General features: G+C 39.3%; 2 protein-coding genes across 10 annotated transcripts; one reads left to right on the forward strand and one right to left on the reverse strand.

The window, feature by feature from the left end:
• Positions 1-355: 355 nt before the first annotated feature.
• On the reverse strand, positions 356-5,352 carry si:ch211-106k21.5 (SLIT and NTRK-like protein 5). 3 transcript variants are annotated; one of them, XM_057057024.1, is made up of 4 exons: positions 5,259-5,352; positions 4,839-4,891; positions 2,672-2,837; positions 356-2,588 (listed from the first exon to the last, which is right to left on the reverse strand). In XM_057057024.1, exon 4 carries the CDS (start codon positions 2,586-2,588, stop codon positions 1,434-1,436), a length of 1,155 nt encoding a protein of 384 aa, XP_056913004.1. In that variant the 5' UTR covers positions 2,672-2,837; positions 4,839-4,891; positions 5,259-5,352; the 3' UTR covers positions 356-1,433. The 3 variants fall into 3 exon arrangements, with proteins under 3 accessions (XP_056913004.1, XP_056913005.1, XP_056913003.1); XM_057057025.1 differs by lacking the exon at positions 4,839-4,891 and having other exon boundaries at positions 5,259-5,338; XM_057057023.1 differs by lacking the exon at positions 5,259-5,352 and having other exon boundaries at positions 2,672-5,252.
• A 4,017-nt stretch (positions 5,353-9,369) lies between these two features.
• Positions 9,370-19,061, forward strand: LOC130538535 (heterogeneous nuclear ribonucleoprotein C-like). 7 transcript variants are annotated; one of them, XM_057056205.1, is made up of 9 exons: positions 9,370-9,529; positions 11,923-12,029; positions 13,120-13,388; positions 13,885-13,957; positions 14,068-14,121; positions 14,302-14,468; positions 14,717-14,830; positions 14,907-15,079; positions 16,330-19,061. In XM_057056205.1, the coding sequence occupies exons 2-9, from the start codon at positions 12,025-12,027 to the stop codon at positions 16,417-16,419; spliced, it is 945 nt and encodes a 314-aa protein (XP_056912185.1). In that variant the 5' UTR covers positions 9,370-9,529; positions 11,923-12,024; the 3' UTR covers positions 16,420-19,061. The 7 variants fall into 7 exon arrangements, with proteins under 7 accessions (XP_056912185.1, XP_056912189.1, XP_056912191.1 ...); XM_057056211.1 differs by lacking the exon at positions 16,330-19,061 and adding an exon at positions 15,186-16,323 and having other exon boundaries at positions 9,388-10,789; XM_057056204.1 differs by having other exon boundaries at positions 9,392-10,789.
• Positions 19,062-20,884: the final 1,823 nt, after the last annotated feature.

Here is a 20,884-nt window from a genome sequence, read left to right on the forward strand (position 1 = left end):
TCTTCACTGCCATTGGTGAAGGGCATCCATGATATGGATGATGCATATTTCTTTCTTTATCTTTTCCATTCCAGGAAGTCCCACACCCATATCATTTCCACAAAATTTAGACATTTTCTATCTCTCTCCATCCTGCGGGGTATCACAATGGGATTCCACACATACGTGAACATCTGAGCATGTGGTGTATGACTCAGTACATCCTGATACAGTACATCCTGTACTCAGTAGAACAATTAATGTGGAATGAGGTCAAAGAATGTCTAAAAGGCTTGTTCAATATGAAGTTATTGCAGTGAATAATCCCGAGTATTTCACAACATTAAGAAAATACAGAGTAATAGACAACAATGAATTTATATGTGTTCACTTTCTTTATAATTAAATAACTTCAATATTTATAATAATAATTGTAATATCAAGTTGTATCAGCAGAACTGCAGTGAGTTCTACTAATGTCACCAGAAGACATACAACATATTTGTGAGTTATTTATCAAACTGCATCTTAGATATGTGGACAGAAAAGATATCCAAACACAGTAACAGAAATGGCATCCTTTGATGGAAAAATCTTTCTGGTTCAGATCAGTTTCCAGCCATACATAGTTTCGACGCCTGTTTCTATTGTCCAGAATTACTCTACAATTTAAGAACCATGAGGTAGGGAAGTATTAACAATTAACAGGAAGCCAAGGGGGAAAAAACCCAAAGCCTTTGCACAGCTGACCATGGTGCCAAGCATAATAGCATTACATACCTATTTTTCAAAATGAGATTTAAAATTTAAAAAAACATAATAATAATAATGGCTGTTTCCTACAGCACAATGGCACAGAAACTTTATTTTTATGTCCCCTGAGGAAAAATCTATTGTGGTGCTGAGTGCACAGCAGTAGTCAGAAAATAGCTTCCCGCCCACCCCCCCACTGGGCCCTCTCAGCCAGCCTGGAGGGCATTGCCTGCTCTCAGGAGAGGTGGGAACATTGTTGACCAACCATCCTGCTCCCTCTCTGTCAGGTGCTACAGGTCCCTCAAAACAAAAACTCAGGGACAGTTTCTTCCCAAGGACACCTGTGTGGGCAATAATTCTGTCCCAAATGTGCAATCATTGTTATGTGCAACATTTATATGCAGTCTTACACAGAGCCTATCTACTATTATGTAGAATAAACATATATCTTTTTTGTGTACTGTGTATGTTGTCATTTATTTTATGATACCTTTAGAAAAAGCCTGATTGTGACTTTGAGGGAAATGGGTCTTCTGGGTCTTGGCTGACACCACAGCTGTTTTCCCCTGTCTTTAATGTTTGTTTTCCCCTGTCTTTAACGATGCTAAGCTGACCCCTTTTCTAACCAGCATAAAAAAATTAAAAGAGTTTAAGCACAAACAAACAAAAGCACTTTCATCTACATGTTGGTTGAGACGCTGTCACGAGAGGCTGACTTTTTCGTACTCGCCATGGTCAGAGTCATCGAGTTCGAAACCAGGCACAAGGCTATAGTATTCAGTTGACTGAGTCAGGTAGGCCTTCTCCCTATCAGCGGAGTCCTGCATTACTTCTGTCACACTGACAGCGTCCAGCTCTGATAGTTGGGGAATAGACTCCACTGAGCCCAGCTTAATTTCCTCCTCTTCATACATGTCCCTGGTGCTGCCCAGGAGGGTGGATGCAGGGTGTAAAGGTAGCTGTTTTCCCGGGTCAGCCTCACTAACACAGAGTCCAGGTTTATTCTTGTCAGTACTTGCAGGTTGTTGCTTCATGTTTTGTTTCTGGACATTGCAGCTTGAATTAGGAACTTTCTTTTTGGAGGGGATTATAGGTGGGTCTGTCTTCCTCCCACAACACCAACAGAGCACCAAGGTGGAGAGTATGACAAGTGGAAGCAAGATGAAGAGTGCTGTAAGTCCAGCTGGACGACAGACATCATTGAGGCTCACTGACAACACAGTCCTGCCAGCAAGGTGTCTAGGAGAGTTGCAAATCAGTTTTCCCACCAAATCCTTCAGTTTAGTGGTCGCATTAACCTTTTTCCTTCCTTCCTCCAGTCCCTCTAGCAACAAGCAGGAGCACTCCCAGGGGTTTCCACCCAGCTCCAGTTTTTGCAGGCTTGGCTTTTGCAATATGAAGCCTGGCAGGAAATGGAGCTCATTTTCCTGTAGGTAAAGTTCTTGAATGTTCTCTGAGTCCTGGAGAAACCCATCAGGGAGCTCCTTAATCCCATTTCCACTCAGATCCACTTCTGTCAGTCTTGGCTGGCTAGACAGAAAATGATTTGGTAAAAATATTAATCTGTTATTATTCAGATAAACTTTTTGCAGCGTAGAGGTCTCTTTGTCTGTTACATCAACAGAAGTGACATTGCAGAAGGAGAGATCTAAAATCTCAATGTTTGTCTCATTGGTAAACAAAGACCAAAACACACGACCAAAGACGGAACCAGAATAGTTCAAACAACAGACGTCAGTAGGGACCTCAGAGGGAAAATGAGACAAAACGGTGGCTGGTGGACACAAACATCCACCCACGAGCCTTGACATAAGCAAAAGAGTGAAGATCAGGAGGGCAGTCTGCTGGCAAACCATCTATGAAATGGAAAAATAAATGAACACATATATTAGAGCCATGATTTTCAAGTCAGACCATTTTCTCTGCCAGGCTGCCCTACCCCGCCTTGTCTGTGCTTTTCCTGTTGGGATCCACTTTATTGCCTCACACAGATGAAATGGTACTTGTAAACATGGCAACTTCTCTGAGGATTCCTAGTTGCTGTGAGTGTTGAGGGAGTTGGCATGGTGACATGAGTCACTGGAGATCAGGAGTCTAGTGTTTGGCTGCGATGGAGAAAACAGATGTTACATCGACCTTCTTGGGAAGGCTGTGCCCTTAACTGGCAGATGAGAGACTTTAGCAAACATGACTCCAAGGGGCGGGAGAAGATCAGATCTGACGTAAACAGCTCCAGACCTACCTAGCTGTCTATAACACTCAATATCTAAGACATCTTAAGATCAGTAGTCCTGAGGAAGTTTTATTCTTCAGCCTGGAGCATTTTTCTATCAGCTCTTGTTTTATTGAATGTTGGTAATTTAAACAGATATGAAATCATGGTCGAGTATATCAAGATATAATACGAACTTATAGCTTTAATTTAAGACTATCAAAAAATTATCTCTTTAATGGCTTGTGAATTACCAGCTAAATTTTCCTCCAGATTTTAGGACTAAGACTGACAAAACATGTTCAGTTGTAATAAATATATTTTTCAAAAATACTACATTTTATTGTTGATTTAAGATAGAATACTACATTAATGTGAGAAAAGTTAAGGGCCTTATTCACATATATAAACTTTGATGTTGACTTTAAGAACAAATGGTGATTTATACCTTCTTCACCCTACTTATTATTGACAATGTTAACAGATGTAAGATGAACTTTGTTCTGTGTACATTCATATGAATACCACAAACATTCACAGCCATACAAAGGCTACAAGCTGACCTAAGAGTGCAGTTGACATTTATATCATTTTCAAATGAATAATTAATATAACAGAAATGTTCAAGTCAGTCAAAAGATCTAAACTTCAGAAGACCAACATCTCAGTTTCAGAAATAAGCCTTGTTGTTTCTGGAGTCCAGTCGGACACTGACAACAGACATATTTACAAATAGGTCACACGGTCCATATTTTTAAGCTTTTGGAAAAAACAGGTACTGAATGAAATTACTGTAATTCTTAAGGAATTTTAAAAAAAAATGAAGCAGAAGAGCAATGCTCAAAGCCACTGAGTTAAAAAATGTTAAAAACCTGCTATTCATAAAACTAAATTAGGAAATAGGCTCAAACTATCAAAACATATTTGCCTGCTACAAAATAGCATTAAATATTGGGTGTAGTAAAGGTCCCAAAATAACATGAAACTATATTGATGCTGTTTTATTTTCCAGAAATTACCCCTGTTTTGCAATTTTAATCTCAGGTTGGGAAACTAAGATGACAGTAGCCTGAGAGGGAAGCGTGCTGCTGGAAACCTACAGCTAATTCTTGTCAGTTCCTAAAACCTCCCATGAATTTGGTGATGCTGTATGAGCTTACAATAAATAAGGCCAATAGTTTTTCAACGTGCTTGCATCTGAAACAGCCAGACAGAGAGGGAACACATTTGTGGTGCTAAAAGCTGCTTCAATGCTTTTGAAGCTGGAATGTTCTAATGGCCAACAACACCAAGAAAACTATTGATTTTGGTAGGATAGAGGCCTATACAAATATTCACACTCACATTCACGCTTAAGCCAATTTACAGACACCAATTCATGCTTGCTAATTTTTAAATATTCAATATGTTTTTTGTGTCTAAATTCTAGAATAGCTTTAACATTGTGCTGCTGCAAAATACGTATTTCTGAAAGTCTCAATCCTTTCAGAAAAAAAAGGAAAACAAGTTTTTGAGAGGGGAAATAATGTAGAAATTTACTTTGATTTGAAAGATTCAGTCTACACAAAGTTTGTTTTTAGTGTTGCCTCTTTGTTGCAATCATGAGTTTAGATAACTTGATGAGAGAAGAGTCAAACTCCTCTTTCAGTCTGATAACAGACACAATTGATTCTAGGCTGTTTTCCATAGATTTCTCAATTAATTACTCTGTTTGGGCTTGAATAGTGACAGATAAACTATTAACACCAGAAAAACCGATTTACTCTCCACAAAGCCAATGAACTAAAGCTTGATGAGTGAAGAGCTGATCCAGAAGGCTCCTCTTCTGGGTGTGGATACAGAGTGAAGGAAGCAAAGTTTTAATGATGAGCTCACAAAGTTATCATGTAAATACCTCAGTCCTCTCTGGCAGCAACTCTTCTGAACATCAGTTATTCCTTTACACAACTTGAAATAAAACAAAATCATGAAACAGAAAGGAATCTAAAAACTTTTAAGAAATTTGTTGTGGAAAAAAGAGAAAAATCTGTTTTCAAAAATGTATTTCTAAGACTTAACAGCGTGTGCACACACACACACACACACACACACACACACACACACACACACACACACACAAATTTCTCTCTCACAACTCATTTATTTCTATTTTACAATAAAAGGTTAAAATAAAAGTGTGAAAAAACTGTCTAAAAGAAGATTAATAATTATAAATTTGTGAGTACATAACTAACAATAAGTTAAATGCAAAGCTAACAATAATCCCAACAATAATAAAAATATTTCCTCATAAAGGAAAAGGCTATTTTCTTACTTTCGACGAGCATCTCTGCTGTGGCCTGAGTTCTCTGTGTCAGGAGTACTGGTAACATAAATCTTACCTCAGGCTGATCCCTCTGAGAGGGTCTAAACGTCACATCAGTTGGGCGGAGCGCTGAGGGCGTGGCCCCTCCCACTTTTCCTCCTCAGGAATGCGGAAATACAGCTTTGAGTAGGAGTTATGGCGGAAGAGCAAGCGAATCTGCATAAACGTGAAAATGAGCGCCCCTTGGTGGCTGAAGGAACCTACCACTACTAAAATGGGTTATGCTGAGTACACAACTATTACTACACTAAGTTATTGTCCTCAACAATTACTGTTATTTACCCCAAGTGTACTGAAGTAAAAGTCAAACTGTCACAATAGAATTAGGCTCAGAAACAGGGAAAGGCTAATTGTCAGAATAGAATTACTGCCAGAAATGAAACAGCAATACATGTCAACTTAAAGATACTCTTCATTTTGAAATTTGTGTTGAGCTGTTGATATAAGCATGAGTCCTCTAGGATGAAGAGTGTATTTAGATCTTCATGTAAGGTACAATTGTACACCCAGTTGTCCAAAAACAGGATGGGAGAGGGGATTCCCACATTTAGGAATCTGGTTTATCTCTTCATTTACTTCTGCCATGACAAGAAAGGGGGTCTTTTTCTACCAATGTAAACACAAGTGTGCAACCTCCAAACTCTGCTACTTAGGATTCACACTCCTCATAACCTGAGACAAAACAATAGTTCACTGAATTTTTTGCCTATGTTGAGATTAATGTATGCTGATCAGGGAATCTCAAGTCCATCACCACGTCCATCACCACCCACCACCCCCCTCCTGGATCCACTGCAGTTCGCCTACAGAGCTAACAGATCTGTGGACGACGCGGTCAACCTGGCCCTTCACTCCATCCTGCAGCATCTGGACTCCCCGGGAACCTACGCGAGGATCCTGTTCGTGGACTTCAGCTCTGCATTCAACACCATCTGCCCCGCTCTGCTACAGGACAAGCTGTCCCAGCTTAGTGTGCCTAACTCCCTCTGCAGGTGGATCACTCACTTCCTGACGGATCGGAGGCAGTATGTGCGGCTGGGGAAGACTGTCTCAGACTCTGTCTCCATCAGCACTGGATCACCCCAGGCGTGAACTTGAGGGTAAATGGTTGTTTGTCTTCGTATGTCAGCACTGATATGAACTGGGGCTTTTTCATTTTGGATCCTGCCTCTTGTCCTGAGGCAGCTGGGATAAGCTCCAGCACCCTGAATACCCTGTGAATACTGATTTGTACAAAAGTTTAGTAAGCTTGATACAAAAGTCCCAGGTTCACTAATATGTTTCTCTTAAATGGACATTGATCCATCATAAGAGGGATACGTATGCTCTTAGGATTTCTTTCTGTTCGCCATCAAAGCTTGTGTCTGCTCACACATGGCCGATGCAGTTCAGACCAAGAAAGAGCAATAATAGTATTACTTGATTCCTGTATCTGGAGGTAAAAATCACTACAACATATGGACTGGATGGCCAAAACTTACAGGTAACATTAATAAACCAGAGACTATAATTCAACTACCTATAGATCCTTTATCACAGCTTTTGAAAAGCTTTTTCAGACTTGGAAGTCCATGAGCTGGATGAGACAGAGTACATTCAGCTACGGAAGGTATTCACACAATGGCATTCCTGTTCAAAAAGGAAATGGTCAACATCTGCTGAGGTGGTTGTATCTGAATGATGTAAGGATATCTCATAATGATGCTATTGTTGGTCTTCTAATAGATGCCAACAACTCAAAAGCTATGGAAACATGGCCTCACAGTATATGGCATATTCAAGAGTACAACATGGACATTCCAGAGTGTCACTATGATGATAAAAGTTAGGTATCTCAAGAAACTGACAGCTCCCCCTGCTACCAGAACACCTTCCATGCTTTTTTTCCACACTGGGGCTTGAACCAAGAACCTTCTGCGTTGCAGCTCAGCCCTCTACAGAAGAAGCCCTGACTCATTCAACCCTGACTCAATTCAAATTAAGTGATTTATATATGGCATCAGTGTCCACACTTAATTCAAGGACTTGAACATTATCTTGAGCCACAAGCAATTTTATTATAAGCTGCTGCCACCAACTGATCATCATCAACATCATTTTGGCAATATTTCCCCCTTTTCTTATGTCATTTTTGTGGCTGGTCAGATTTATTACTGGCTAGGTGCTTGTAAGATCCACATCTTAAGAATCTTAAGTGAATCTTAAGTCTTAAATGAATTTGTTGCCTATTTACGATATCTTGATCTACAAGTTCACCTGATTGATCTACAAGTTCACCTGATTGAGCTGATCGTGCTTCTCTCTTCCCTTGTCAACGGGGATGTTTTTATTTCTTCTACATGTCCAGCAAAGGTTAGAGTCCGGCAGTGACTTCCTCCAGCAGTAACTTTTGCAGCGCTGAGATTAGCATTAGACATAAGCTGATGTTATGTCAGCTCACTGTCCATTGTTTTAAACCCACAGGGTGCAGCTAAACTATGCTGCCCTGAGTGGCAACATAGTGACTCATGGTTTCATCCATATGTTAAACTCACTGCCTCAATGGTTGTGCAGCACATTCATTTTAGGGATGAAGTGTTTTTGAGGTGCATCCGTGACTTCACTGAGTGTTGTGCCTTCATCAGGTGTGTGTGTTGGTGTGTGTGTAACAACCACTGTCCCTCCAAATGCAACAGTGTATTAAAACAGTATTCCAGTTTTCTGGGGGAGTCTGTTTACCGGGTCTACATTGGAATGTGTGTACATCATTAATGAAATTGCACATGCCTGTGTATCCACTGCATATTGATAAATAACTCTAGTTGCCTTGGTAACAGCAGTTTTCTGCCTGGTTGTATAGAAAATTCTGCTGGTGTGAGAGGTCGCGCAGGGCAAAAACATTAAAATGTACACATAATAAACATGTACCTAGTGAAGAGAGGAGAGGAGAGGAGAGGAGAGGAGAGGAGAGGAGAGGAGAGGAGAGGAGAGGAGGAGAGGAGAGAGACAGTCCTGACCCTCTAAATAGACTAATAATAATAATTAGTGTGACTTGACTAATGACTCTAAGATTACTGTACTACTACTTTACTTTTCAAAGAGGAAGGTTTTAAGTCTAGTCTTAAAAGTAGAGATGTAGTCAGCCTCCCGCACCTGGACAGGGAGCTGGTTCCACAGCAGGGGGGCCTGGTAGATAAATGCTTGGCCCCCCTGAGGACCTTATAGGTCAGAAGAAGAATTTTACAAATTATTCTAAATTTAATAGGCAGCCAATGAAGATATGCTAGTACAGGAGTAATGTGATCTCTTTTGTCAATACCTGTCAGAACTCCAGCTGCAGCATTTTGGATCACCTGGAGGCTTCTTAAAGAGTTGTTTGGACACCCTAATAATAAAGAATTACAATAGTCCAACCTGGAAGTATTAAACAGTCCATGATCTGAAGCTATAAGATCATTAGTAACTTTAATTAGTGCTGTTTCTGTGCTGTGGTGAGCTCTAAAACCTGTTTCTCTGCAGGTGGTCCTGTACCTGCGTTACGACCACCTTCTCAAGAATTTTTCGGATAAAGACCTTTAATTTGCTAATACATCAGGACCCAGTGATGATTTTTAAATTACTGCCACTTTGTAAGACAGGGGCATATGACCTTTTGATAAGGAACAATTGATTTGGCCAAGAACAGAACTGCCAATCCTTCAAGTGTTTTGAACCTGTTTCAAGTGATCTAAAAGAGATGTGGTTCAAATTAAGAAGACATCAAAGAAATATATACAAGAGTAAAGGAGTTTAAGTGCCCCATCAAGGCCCATATGTACCTGCAGTCAACACATCTGGTGATAATAACCGCTGTTGGGATGGCTTGAGTTTCCCTCTAATAGTTATAATTTATAACATATTCTTGTCAAAGTCCAACCCTGAATGAAAAAACACCATTAAAGACAAATTGCACCAACAACTGGGTGAAATGTTTTAGTTCCAAATACAGAATATACATAGGATATCAGAGTGCAGATGACACGGGGCTAACCGCCCCTGACCCTGGTCCTCTGCGCTGCGCTGTGTTACAAAACCAACGCCCTCACCGAGCGCTGCACCATCTCGATAGGATAGCTCGTTTAGCTTGGTGGCTAAAAGAAAGCTAGCTTACCGCAGAAGGGAGCGAATCACTTGTGCTCCGAACGGACGACCTAAGTAACAGATTTTACCGAAAGCAAGCTATTTTACTCGTACAGGTCGTGGTGAGTATTTTGTTCCCAGACATTTTTTCAATTTTTCCCCCTGCTTTTTCCTTTATTTTTGGATTTTTTTCCCCCCCACCGTGGTTTTTCTATTTTGCAAAAGGAAAGAACGTATTGTGCTGCTAGCTGTGTAGCTAGCTTTACTACCTTGGAGACGAGCACCCTGTGAGAAAGATTACGCTGTTGGTGGTTTTTTAAAGTTACGACGCTTTGGAATCATCTTAGCTACAAATTCATCACTTTTTCCTACGCTTCGTAGCTTGTTTTTGTGTCATCTATTGTAAAGACTTCTTTCACGGGATTGACTTGGCATGCGTCTCAGTTAGCTCACCAGCTAAGTTGACACTAACGGCGTATGTTGTTGCTTTTCTAGTTGGACTTCCGTCACGACTCAGTACTAAACATATACTGTCGTCTCCAGATAATTCATGAAACTCTGATCTTGTTTTCTGCACGAAGAAGGACTGGTTCAATTGCATTTTTGTGTTGTTGAGTTGGTGATGGGCTTATTTTAGCTATGTTAGCCGCGGGCTTACACGGGGCCTGTGACTCCCACTGACGCCTGGTGGCGGCGCTGTGTAGTGGATTGTGTTGGCACTTTTCAAATAAACCAGACATCTTATTTTTCTGGTTTATGCTGCGCAGTCTTTTTTGTTTTTGTCCTTTTTTTGTGGAGTAGATTTTTTTTTCCTTTCTACGTACAAGATTTATTTTTCTGACTTGGGGGACTTTGGACTGCAAGGGGTTCTTGATTTTGTTAAATGAAAGTACACTCAGTTAATTAAACGCTCATTATTTTTAAAGCATAAAATGGCTATTCATGTGTATCAAATACCACTCCTTCCTTCACATTTGCCCCACTCCCAAGGCCTGCAGATACACCCTCAAATCCACATTTAGTCATTGCTTTCCCTAGAATAATAAATAAGGTTGAGTAATTGAATTCAGATTTCAACTGTATACATTAGAAAAATGAAATAAAAAAATACTACATATACTCCAAAGGGATATCCCAGTTATTTTCCTTTACTACACTAGATATATCCTCTTAATGCTTTGTAATAATTAAGTTCTTTGCTAACAAAGCTCCTCTTATCTTGTACAGTTTGCATGGTTTAAATATGAAACAACTGCAATGTTGGATTTATTTATTCCAACAGTAGGAGGTGATGTGCAAAGAGCTTTTTTAAGTATTAGTATCTAGCAGGTGCAGCAGTTTCCATGGCACTCCATCAAAAGCACTCTTTGTAGAGTGAACAGGTGATTATGTGATGCTCTGAGTGGTTCAGGCTTGTGTGATGTGGATGGTGTTGGCATTTTCCACATTTTAAACAAAGTTTCTTTTTCCTGGGTGATGCGACAGAGTCTGCTGTTGTGCTCTAGATCTATATATTACCACATAGCCATATCTATAAAGACTAAAATATTTGTTATTGCCCATCAAGTTGGGAATATTATTTGGTTGGCCGATGCATTTCTCTATTTCTGTGAATAGACATTAATATCTATTAGGATGAGAAGATATGTGCCTTTTCTATCCAGAATAAATCATATTGTCAGTGAGAAAAAGCAATTCATTTTTTCCCATGCACTTTTAGTACTCAAACCTCTACATTGACTTTCAAAGCTGCAGTAACTTTAAGTGAGCAAGCTAGTTAAGTGTTAAACAATGGAAGGAGAATTTCCAAAATGAAAACTTTAAACCACATATGGATACTAGAGATTACTCTGAGTAGAAAAAATACATTTCTATAGATAATGAACAAAAAGACTTTTGTAATTAATAAAAACTTAAATTTCTTCTTTCTTTATAAGTCAAGTAGTACTTGTGTTCCACCTTCTGACTGTGGAGAAAATGCTGACTTCCCTCACTTATAGTTAGGCAAATGTAAAGAAAAAGATTTTGTAAACACACAAATATATCTGTCATGTGTCTATTGTTCTTAATAAAAAATAATCTCAAGCCTTATTAAAAAAAACCTGTAGTTGTACTGTATAAATCTTGATAAATGTTTATCTTCAACTAAAACTGCTTCCTACCTTGGTATCCGAGCCATTCCTTAAAAAAAGATTGTTTAACTTTGACCATATTTATCACCAGGCAGGCAGGTATTTTCCACCTCCTTGTTGATAGATTTTAGTTAGATTAGTCTGTCTTTAGTCGCTCTTCAGATTACCTAAATTAGACAAGCTTGCAGTTTCTTGTCCGTGCATTTTAACCACAGTGCACATCAACTCAAGCTGTAGACCCCAAAATACTGTGATATAAAGTGATTTTTCTTTCAAGAAACAGTTTTGCTTTACTACTAATGCCTGTACACACAACAATCAGGTAAGACGTAGTACAGCTAACCCTGATCAGAATGACTGAGGTGTGTTTTCTGTCACCTCAGTATAATTCGTGAGGGGTGAAGGTGAAGGTTGACCCCAGCCCAAACTGATTCCAGCCCAAAGCGTCAAACATCAGACAGACGACAGCCCATCACACAGACGCTATGGAGTGAGTCATGAATGTCAAATCCCCCGCCGTCACGTGATGGCAGAATGCTATGTTTTCATGTTTGCTGCACCGGGGCTAGAAAAAATAGCTTGAAATTTCCTAGCCCTCCCCATTCCTCCTTTTCATATAACAGCTACACAAGTCCTCCTCTGTGTTGGGATGTAACTCAACAGGTTTGGTCTTAACATGTGATTGCTATTATATAGATCCTGACCTGACTTATAGACCTGTTAATATAGAAGTTTGATCATCGATTATCATGGTGTTCACTGCCTAGAACATTTTAAGAAATGCTTAAATTAGTTGAGTGTTTGTTTTACATGGCTGAGCTGCTGAAAAATGAATTGAGCTGTAGGGAGATTGGTAGGAAGATTATTGCTAAGTGGAAGAGGTGACACACTTGAAATGCTTTGAAAATGAATACTTTGATTTGGAAAGGTTTTGCATATATCCCTCTGATGTTATTGCCGTTTTATTTTTAGTGTTTGGTTTCTCGGTACGAATTGTAAGCATCCTGTGGAAGTTAGTGGTGGGTGTGGGGATTCAGCTGGAATGCACGAGGGTCATGTCAGCTGATGCCAAAAGATACTCGACAAAAAGCACCATTACACAGCTTTTATTGTGTGTTGCGGTTTCATTTTATGACTTGGCAGGAATGCGTTGGTGTGTTTGCAGCCAGTGTTGCGCTGTAAGCAGGTCGCTTGGTGTTTGTTATAAGCCTTCCGACGCTTGCACTGGTTACCTGTGAAAAGGGCCAGTAAAAGGAAGAGGAAATATGTTTAGATTGAGTATCATTGTTCCACACTTGATCCTTTAAAACAGGAAGTTGATGCTTTTCAAACCATATAACAAATATTTGCTATTTCTTTACTTTTTAAGGCACAGTGTGTTTGATCACCAGTGCTCTTGAGGGGCAATTTAATATTATTTGTTGACATGGGCAACTTTTTTGTAATATTTTCCAGATTTTATATTACTATTAATTTGGTAAATATTATTTGGCCCATTTCCATCAGGAGTGGTTCAAAATGAAGGAGAATCCTGATTTTGATCATAAATCAGCAACCTGTTTATTTGTCTTTGTTTCCAGCTTTTCAGCCACCACACCGAGCCTGATGGCAAGCAGCAACGTGACCAATAAGACTGACCCCCGTTCCCTCAACTCCCGTGTCTTCATTGGCAACCTCAATACCTTGCTGGTCACCAAGGGAGACGTTGAGGCCATCTTTTCCAAATACGGCAAAATCGTAGGATGCTCCGTCCACAAGGGCTACGCATTTGTTCAGTATGCCAGTGAAAGGAATGCGCGGGCTGCTGTTTCCGGGGAGGATGGCAGGATGATCGTGGGCCAAGTTCTTGGTAAGGTTGAAGAGGCAAGAGGCAAGATTATAAAATATTCAGTTAAAGTGTTATGTTTTACCCTGAAGACTTTATAATCAATAATTTAGGCATTCTGGTCATGGACAAGAACAAATTGGCATCCAAAATCCACATTTATTATAAATGCTATATATATCAGCCTTGTTTTGGCCTCCTGCTTTAGCTGGGAGGTAGAATTCACCTGGTCTTGAATGGCTCATTAGATAATGAATTAAGAGAGAAACAATTAACTGAGTCTGAAAAGAACCATCTTTGATGTAGGAAACCAACTGTTGCATTTTAAGCTGCACATTGTCCATTTTGAAAGACGGACCTAATTCACTCATTGCCACCTCCAGAGTGCAGAGTGGTCTACTGTTGTCCCTCTTTATATACGGTCTGGCTAATGAACTGATAGGTGTTGTTATTTTCACTGAAATGTAGCATAGCTGCTTTTTTCAAACTCAAACTAAAATGATTAATCCCCCCCTCCCAGACATAAACCTTGCTGGTGAACCCAAACCTCACAGGTCAAAAACCACCAAACGCTCCGCAGGAGACATGTACAGGTCAGTGAACAAGTTCTTCAAACGTCTTACAAGAAAACAGGTGACCTTTACAACTTAGGGAATAAACTGTTGCATAAATAAAACTTATGGAATCTTTTTTTCTTATTCAGCAGCAGTTCCTCCTTTGAGCTTGACTATGACTTTCAGCGAGATTATTATGACAGGTAAGTAAAATAGTGTCTGAAAGGAAGGAAAATGACTGAAGTGTTTTTTTTTTTACTACTTTCTCAGAATAGTCTTGTTATTGTCTTCCTAGCATTGAGAGTGTAACCTTGAAATCTTTCTCTCTCTAATGTCTTTATGACATTAATGTTAAACGCGTACCATTTTGTGTTGGATACTAGAATGTACTCATACCCATCCCGTGTTCCTGCTCCTCCTCCTCCTCCCTTGTCACGGGCGGTGATTCCATCTAAGCGGCCCAGAGTTAGCCTGAGCACCGGAAGCAGTCGACGAACAAAAAGCAGCCTGTCCTCTTCTTCAAAGAGCAGTCAGAGGGCTTCCAGAACAAGTAGGTGTCTCAACAGGTGCTAACAAGACCATATTTTCCTTGTTTAAAGCCAAACGCTGCGAATCAGCGTACGTCATTTTTAATCACACTGCACTTTTTAAATGGAACTTCATTCTCAAGAATCCAATAAAATTCTTTATATTAAATGAAACGCACGTCGTGTTGGCCTATTCCAGTCTAGTGGACTGTTGTGTTGAAGGTTAATCGCTTTGTCCTGTATGATCATTGTTGAGGCAATTTATCTGCAGTGAAAGTCGATGAGCTGCTGACCATTAAGAGGGAGCTGAGCCAAATCAAAAGCAAAGTAGATGACCTGCTGGACAGTCTCGAACGCATGGAGAAGGACCACAGCAAGAAATTGGGTAGGGGAATGGATTTGCAACAGTGTGTAACCTTTTGAACACGTAAACTTCTGACCACAATTTCCCGATTTGACAGAAGCTAAGAGCATCAAAGCTGAACCAGGCGAGGTAACATCACCTTCACATATCAGCATGAAGAAGGACGACGGGATGAAGAGAGACCGGGAGAGCCAGATAGTCAATGACTCAGATGAGGAGGATGATGACGATGAGGAAGATGAGGATGGAGATCTGCTGGAAGAGGAAGAGGTGAAATCAAAAGGGCTGCTTTATAATTTACAGGCATTCAGGAGTAGAAATCGTGGATAGATTATTAGTCTTGCAGAGTTTCTAACATTCTCAATATTCCTAGCAGGGAATCTTGGCTTCAGAGTAAGTGAGGAAGATTCAGAGAGCAGCTCAACAAGGAACTTTTATCTTAGTGAGGAGATGTGGTTTACCCTGTGTTTAGGTACGATGCAGTCTTCTAAAAGATGTGATTTGTTCTGACTAAAGGAAAAGATAAAACTCGCTCCCGGTAATGAATGGACAGTAAAATCAACCCATCACAGAACTTAAGAAATTGAGAAATATGTTTGATGTAATACAGCCTCGAAATGTTTGAATGTACCTCATTCACATGTAGATTATTATTATTGATTTCCTTATTCTGTCTACTCGCCATGCTGGTAGTTTAAATACTTATTTATTTGATGTTAACAGTGCACACACTCCCGGAGCTATTCCAAAGGGTGTAGGCTGAAGCTTTAATATACCTACCCGTTTAACCCAAAAAAGAAAAAAAAAAACACCGGACATCAGAAAGACACCACAAACACCCCTGCAAAATCAAGCCAATGGCATCTTGTTCAATCACTGTTGTTCAACATACAGAGAACATCTCTCTTTCCTCTCTGTCCTTTTGCCATCTGTGTTTAAGACACTCTAAGGCCTCTTAATAGTCCTCCCCCCTCCTGTTTACAGTTTTCCCTTTAGGAGCTTTCTTAAGGCCAAAAAGACATTGTGAGTAACTTATCTTACAAAGGAAGAGTCAAGGAATTCTAAGACTTTTTAGATTGATGTTACTGAGAGCTGCATTAAGTATTGGGTTTCTTTGTGAATATGGGCCTTGGGCTTCTGTTTATATGATTTCCTTTGCATAGAAGAATTTTTATTTTTATTAAGATTTTTGATTGACTTCGCAGTGTTACAGAATAATTGCAATGGTTACTTTTCAAAATGAGTTTGTGATCTTGTTTGACATCATTGAAAACATCTAAATCAGGTAAGTAAAATTAAAATATTCAGTCAATTACTAAGGCTGCTTACTGCAATCCTACAATAAGGATGATGATGCTATTGAGTTAATATTACAATTGGCCCAGGAGCGATGTTTGATGTTTGACAGTCTTAAAATTGCCCTTAAGATTTCAACAGAAATTGTCAATTTAGTTGTGGAAAAATGTTCCTGATGCAGAAACAAAAAAATAGAACCTCTGTTGTTCATTTTCGATCTTCAGGTACGGAGTCCGGACATAAAGGAGGAGGAAAAGGAGGAAGGGGAACATGTGGACGATGATGTGGACAGCCTTAATGGTGAAGACGTGTAGACGTGGGAGAAGGAGCATATATACTGCATACTCCAGTATGAACTCGGACTCTTTTGTAACATTCACACACCTGTGCATGATGCACTCACACACAATCTTGTTCCGATTGTCCCTTGATCTTTGTTTCTTTTAGTTTAGTATTATTGTATCAGAGCTGTAGCTGTAGGTTTGTGCTTTTACTATGGTATTATTGGTCTTTAGGAGATGGCAGAAATAGTTGGTGTTCTCGTACTGACGGCTCTATAGAGGGACAAAAATTCAGCTACAAAATGTGTGTTTTTCCTCAATGTTTATTTTGTGTGTTTATAATTGTATGCCATTTTTATAATATTCAGTTTATAAAGGAATAAATTGCAATACAATGTTAAAGAAAGATTTTTTTTGTCCTTTCACAATCGGTAAGGATTAAAATGTTTTTTCCCCTTGTAATAAACCAGTTTAGGCATTAAGTTTTATTTGGAAGTTAAAAAGCAGATTTTCATATAGTTTTGAGCGCTCCTTGGGAGTGCTTACTCGTAAAATTCAGGCTAATTTGATGTTATTGTTATAGTTAATTTGGATTCAGAAACGGCCATGTATTAAAATAGTTTAGAATTTTCCTTTCAAAATGACCCTATACGTAAAAATAAGTCATTGCATTTGTTTCCACTTCTGTTAAGCTATGGTTGCTGACATTTTGCTCTCTGTTGATATGGATCAGATTTCTTCCTCTGAAGGATGTTAAACACCTTTGGCTTAGACGTTATCTCCTCTAGCCGCTACAATATCTCCATCCTCTTGTGTCAGCTAGCTACAAGCCTGTTAGCAACATCCAATGCACAATTGCATTTTTTTTCTTCAGTGCCTCTCTGAACACCCAAGGTCACTCTACATGTAAAAAGTGGAAAGCACCCATTAACACTGGGGAAAGGAGATGATTTTGGTTAAATAATTTGTGATTTTAACAAATGAACCTGACATCACCAGGCATCTTGGGTGTCAAGGTAGTGTCTGCTTAAACCAACACATTTGTTTTGGTGAGAATTGCTTAATATTGGCTTGAACATAATGAAAGATTACATTTATTGTTTGAACGTAAACTTGGATTTTCTCCAGACACTCCTATATCTCAACACCAAATCTTGTATTTAATTCTTTATCTAGACTTGTCCCTTCAATAAGCAAAACAGGACAAATTTAAGGATAATCCAGATTAGGGAATGGGTTTGTTGAGGACAGGCGGATAAGCATTAAATACTGGAAGATGAAGCAGAAGACTCTTAGTGATGGTATTTACTAAATTCTAACCTTACAGGCTTGTGCTAGAATAGTCCAACAGATCCAGATATTGGCAAAGAAATATGGTAATATATTGTTCTTGCTCTATCCTCTCTACAAAATAACTACCCCAGATTATCCAGACTATTCCCCAAACATTTGTTACATCGTGGAACCTCAAAATTAATGAAAAAATTCCTAAACTGTAGTCATACTACTTTATATTACAGATGGCAGGGCATTTCTTCTAATTTATAGTCGTAACAGTGAGGCCATACTTGATTCTATAGCACTTTTACATCACATTGATCCCTCATTGAATTCTGAGCGTTTCAAAACAGTTTTTTACTGCAAAAGCAAATGCGATCCTCCTGTCAGATACAACCTTCATCGTAATCTATAATGTGGTTAAAATAGTTTCCAGTAGTATTCTACCCCAATCATCACCCTATATTAATCTAGCAATGGTCATTCTGTCTGTTTTCCAGTGACTTTTATTTTATAGCACCTGCTCTTACACACTATTTCTTTAAGTTGGTGGATATTTAACTCTCTCTACTCAATAAGACATTTAACATTTTAATATACTTTGAATTATGGTAAAAAGGGGCCATTACACAAGTAAGGTTAACTCTTATTATAATAATTATTGCATTTGATTTTACACTGACCGAATTATGTTTTGAATTAATTCAGAGAAAAACAATGATTTATGCTGACTTAAAGTGGCGAAAGTTACCACTGCATTATAAAGATGAAGTAAAACAAGATAAAAGAGCTGCAGCCGAAATAAGTTCTACAGAACACGAGTCTGCAGGAGCCATCCCCACCTACAAAGTTTCTCTGGATGCTTATATAATGTAACATGGGTTGTGACCATGAGCTCTGAGAGGTGCTGTAACTATAATTGTAACAGGAGAGGATAAGGAGTGATGTTCGCCCTTAGCTCAATTTCTTAGAAGAAATAATCCTGATATTCAGTGAAGGTCGCATTTGGAGAAAAACAAGCATATACAGTATGTCATGGTTGGCAGATATGTGCTGTAAAACTAAACAATTATACTTGTCATCGCACATGTGGAGTAAAATAATTACTATTAAAATCCATTTGCTGGGACCACCATTGTACGTGTTCCAGCTAGGCACTGGACAAAGATAAACCCTCTGTTCGTTCTAATCATCTGGTAAATTAAGAGTACTCAGCTGAATCTATGTACCTTTTGACAGTATGTTCAAAATGCGTTGTATTTCTTTCATTTTATTTACTAATTGTACAGATATGTCATGCTTTGATGGGATGTCTGGCTTTTCAGTGTGAGGTGCCTCTCTGGAAATTTGCATTCTTTCTTTGCAGAAGTTAATAAAGCTGGGCCGAGTTAAGGTGAGGTTAAGGTTGTCTTTATTGTCACCACACGATTTTCATCCTGTCTTCTGAGCCTCACAGTCCTGCATCTCAGACTATGATGTCTATGACCCAATGTCATAGAGTCGCAGAGTTTTAAACGGTATCAACCGTTGAAATTATTACACATATGACCTATGAACAACCAACAGGTAGCTACTAACAGTATTGAAGTATTACACTGAGGAAAGTGTTGATAACTTGGGGGAATCAGTCTCCTGCTGAATGTGCTCCTGTGATGGGCCAGCGTTTCACAGAGTGGGTGGTGTTGGAGAGCACGCTGCTTTCTAAGCTGCACGTCATCTTACACACCTTACATCTTAGTTGCTAGGTGGAGGGCTGCACTATCCGAGCGCAACTTTTCTAGTTGCACGTTTTTAAGGGTAGGACAAAAATTTTTGGCCACAACATTGTTTTTTTTACAGTAACTCTAACAAGCTTTAATATCTGAAAGCTGCTTTTTAGCTGCAATTGTGAAAATGTTATTTATTTATTTGAGGTGTTTACAGTTGCTGTGCCAAGGATGCTGTGACGATCTATCTGCCGTGTACGTCATCCTGCCCCTCCCCCTCCTTATTTTTTCTGGAAAGCACCTTGAAACAATTTTGATTGTATAAGATGCTATATAAATAAAGATTGATTGATTATTGGCTCAATTTTGCCAATCTGATTGGATTTTTTTTGCTGTTTTGATAACCTGGTATTAACCTTGAATTAGATTGATTTAATTTTAAGTCACTGTCTGTCCTCATTCTGCTATGGAGTTCTCTTAATCGGGTCCTGACTGTACAGTCTGACCAAGCATGGACTCTGCAGGCACAGGGTCAGAAAGGAATAACAGCAGTGAGGAGGGAGGTGGAAGCCAACATGGAGAAAGCTACAGATGTATGCTCCATGTAAGCTGCTCTGGTGGCATATCTCACTGGCCATCCAGAGTGTCTAAAAGCCTCACAAGGTGCCTCCTCCCACACAGGTGCAGCGGCATCTTCATTGACCCTCAGTCATCTCCACCTTTCCATCACAAAATGTTTCTACGGTGAATCATGGGACTGCTGACCATTCCTCCCCCAGTGTAACCTCCATTTTAGGTCAGCTGCCTTCACGAATGACAAATCAAAGGTTGCTTATATTATCACTTAGTGATCTAAAACCTCGTAATAGGGAGTCCACTAAGCTGGACCAAAGGTCAGAGATCTGTGACTCTCTTCTTCTGTTTTATATAACCTTCTGGGAGAGAAGCAGCTAAGGTGCCACTGTTGCTTGTTGGTGGTCAGGCCCTGGGTTCCTGTAAAGCACCTAGAAACAATTTTGATGGAACAAATGCTATATGAATGAAGATGAACTGAATCCTTTGAGCTCCATCCTATTTTAGTTTCATGCCTGTCTGCAAAAGAGTGATAGTGGGTAGGTTAATAAGGCTACAGAGATGTCTGCTGGCTTCTTAGTGCTCCAGGATACTTCAGTTTCACAGAACAGAAATCAAATTTTTGGAGTACTAATTGATAATGAATTAAGATAAGATAAAACTTTATTGATCCCACATTGGGGAAATTCACGTGTTACAGAAGTAGCCAGTGGTATACAACACTAAAAGAAAAACTATTATGTTATGTACATTACTATGTACATTAGACATTATATACAGAGGGGGAAATTATATACAGAAGGGAATATTATACTATAAGAAAAATGAATGTGCAAATAACAGATTCCGGAGGTAGTATGATTAAGTAGTGCAGAAAAATATGCCAACCATGGGTTATTGGTGCTACATTAAGAGTTGTGTACGTTGTGCAATTTGACAGC

The sequence above is a fragment of the Takifugu flavidus genome, chromosome 15 (genome assembly GCF_003711565.1).
Source record: "Takifugu flavidus isolate HTHZ2018 chromosome 15, ASM371156v2, whole genome shotgun sequence".
Taxonomy (NCBI): Eukaryota; Metazoa; Chordata; class Actinopteri; order Tetraodontiformes; family Tetraodontidae; genus Takifugu; species Takifugu flavidus.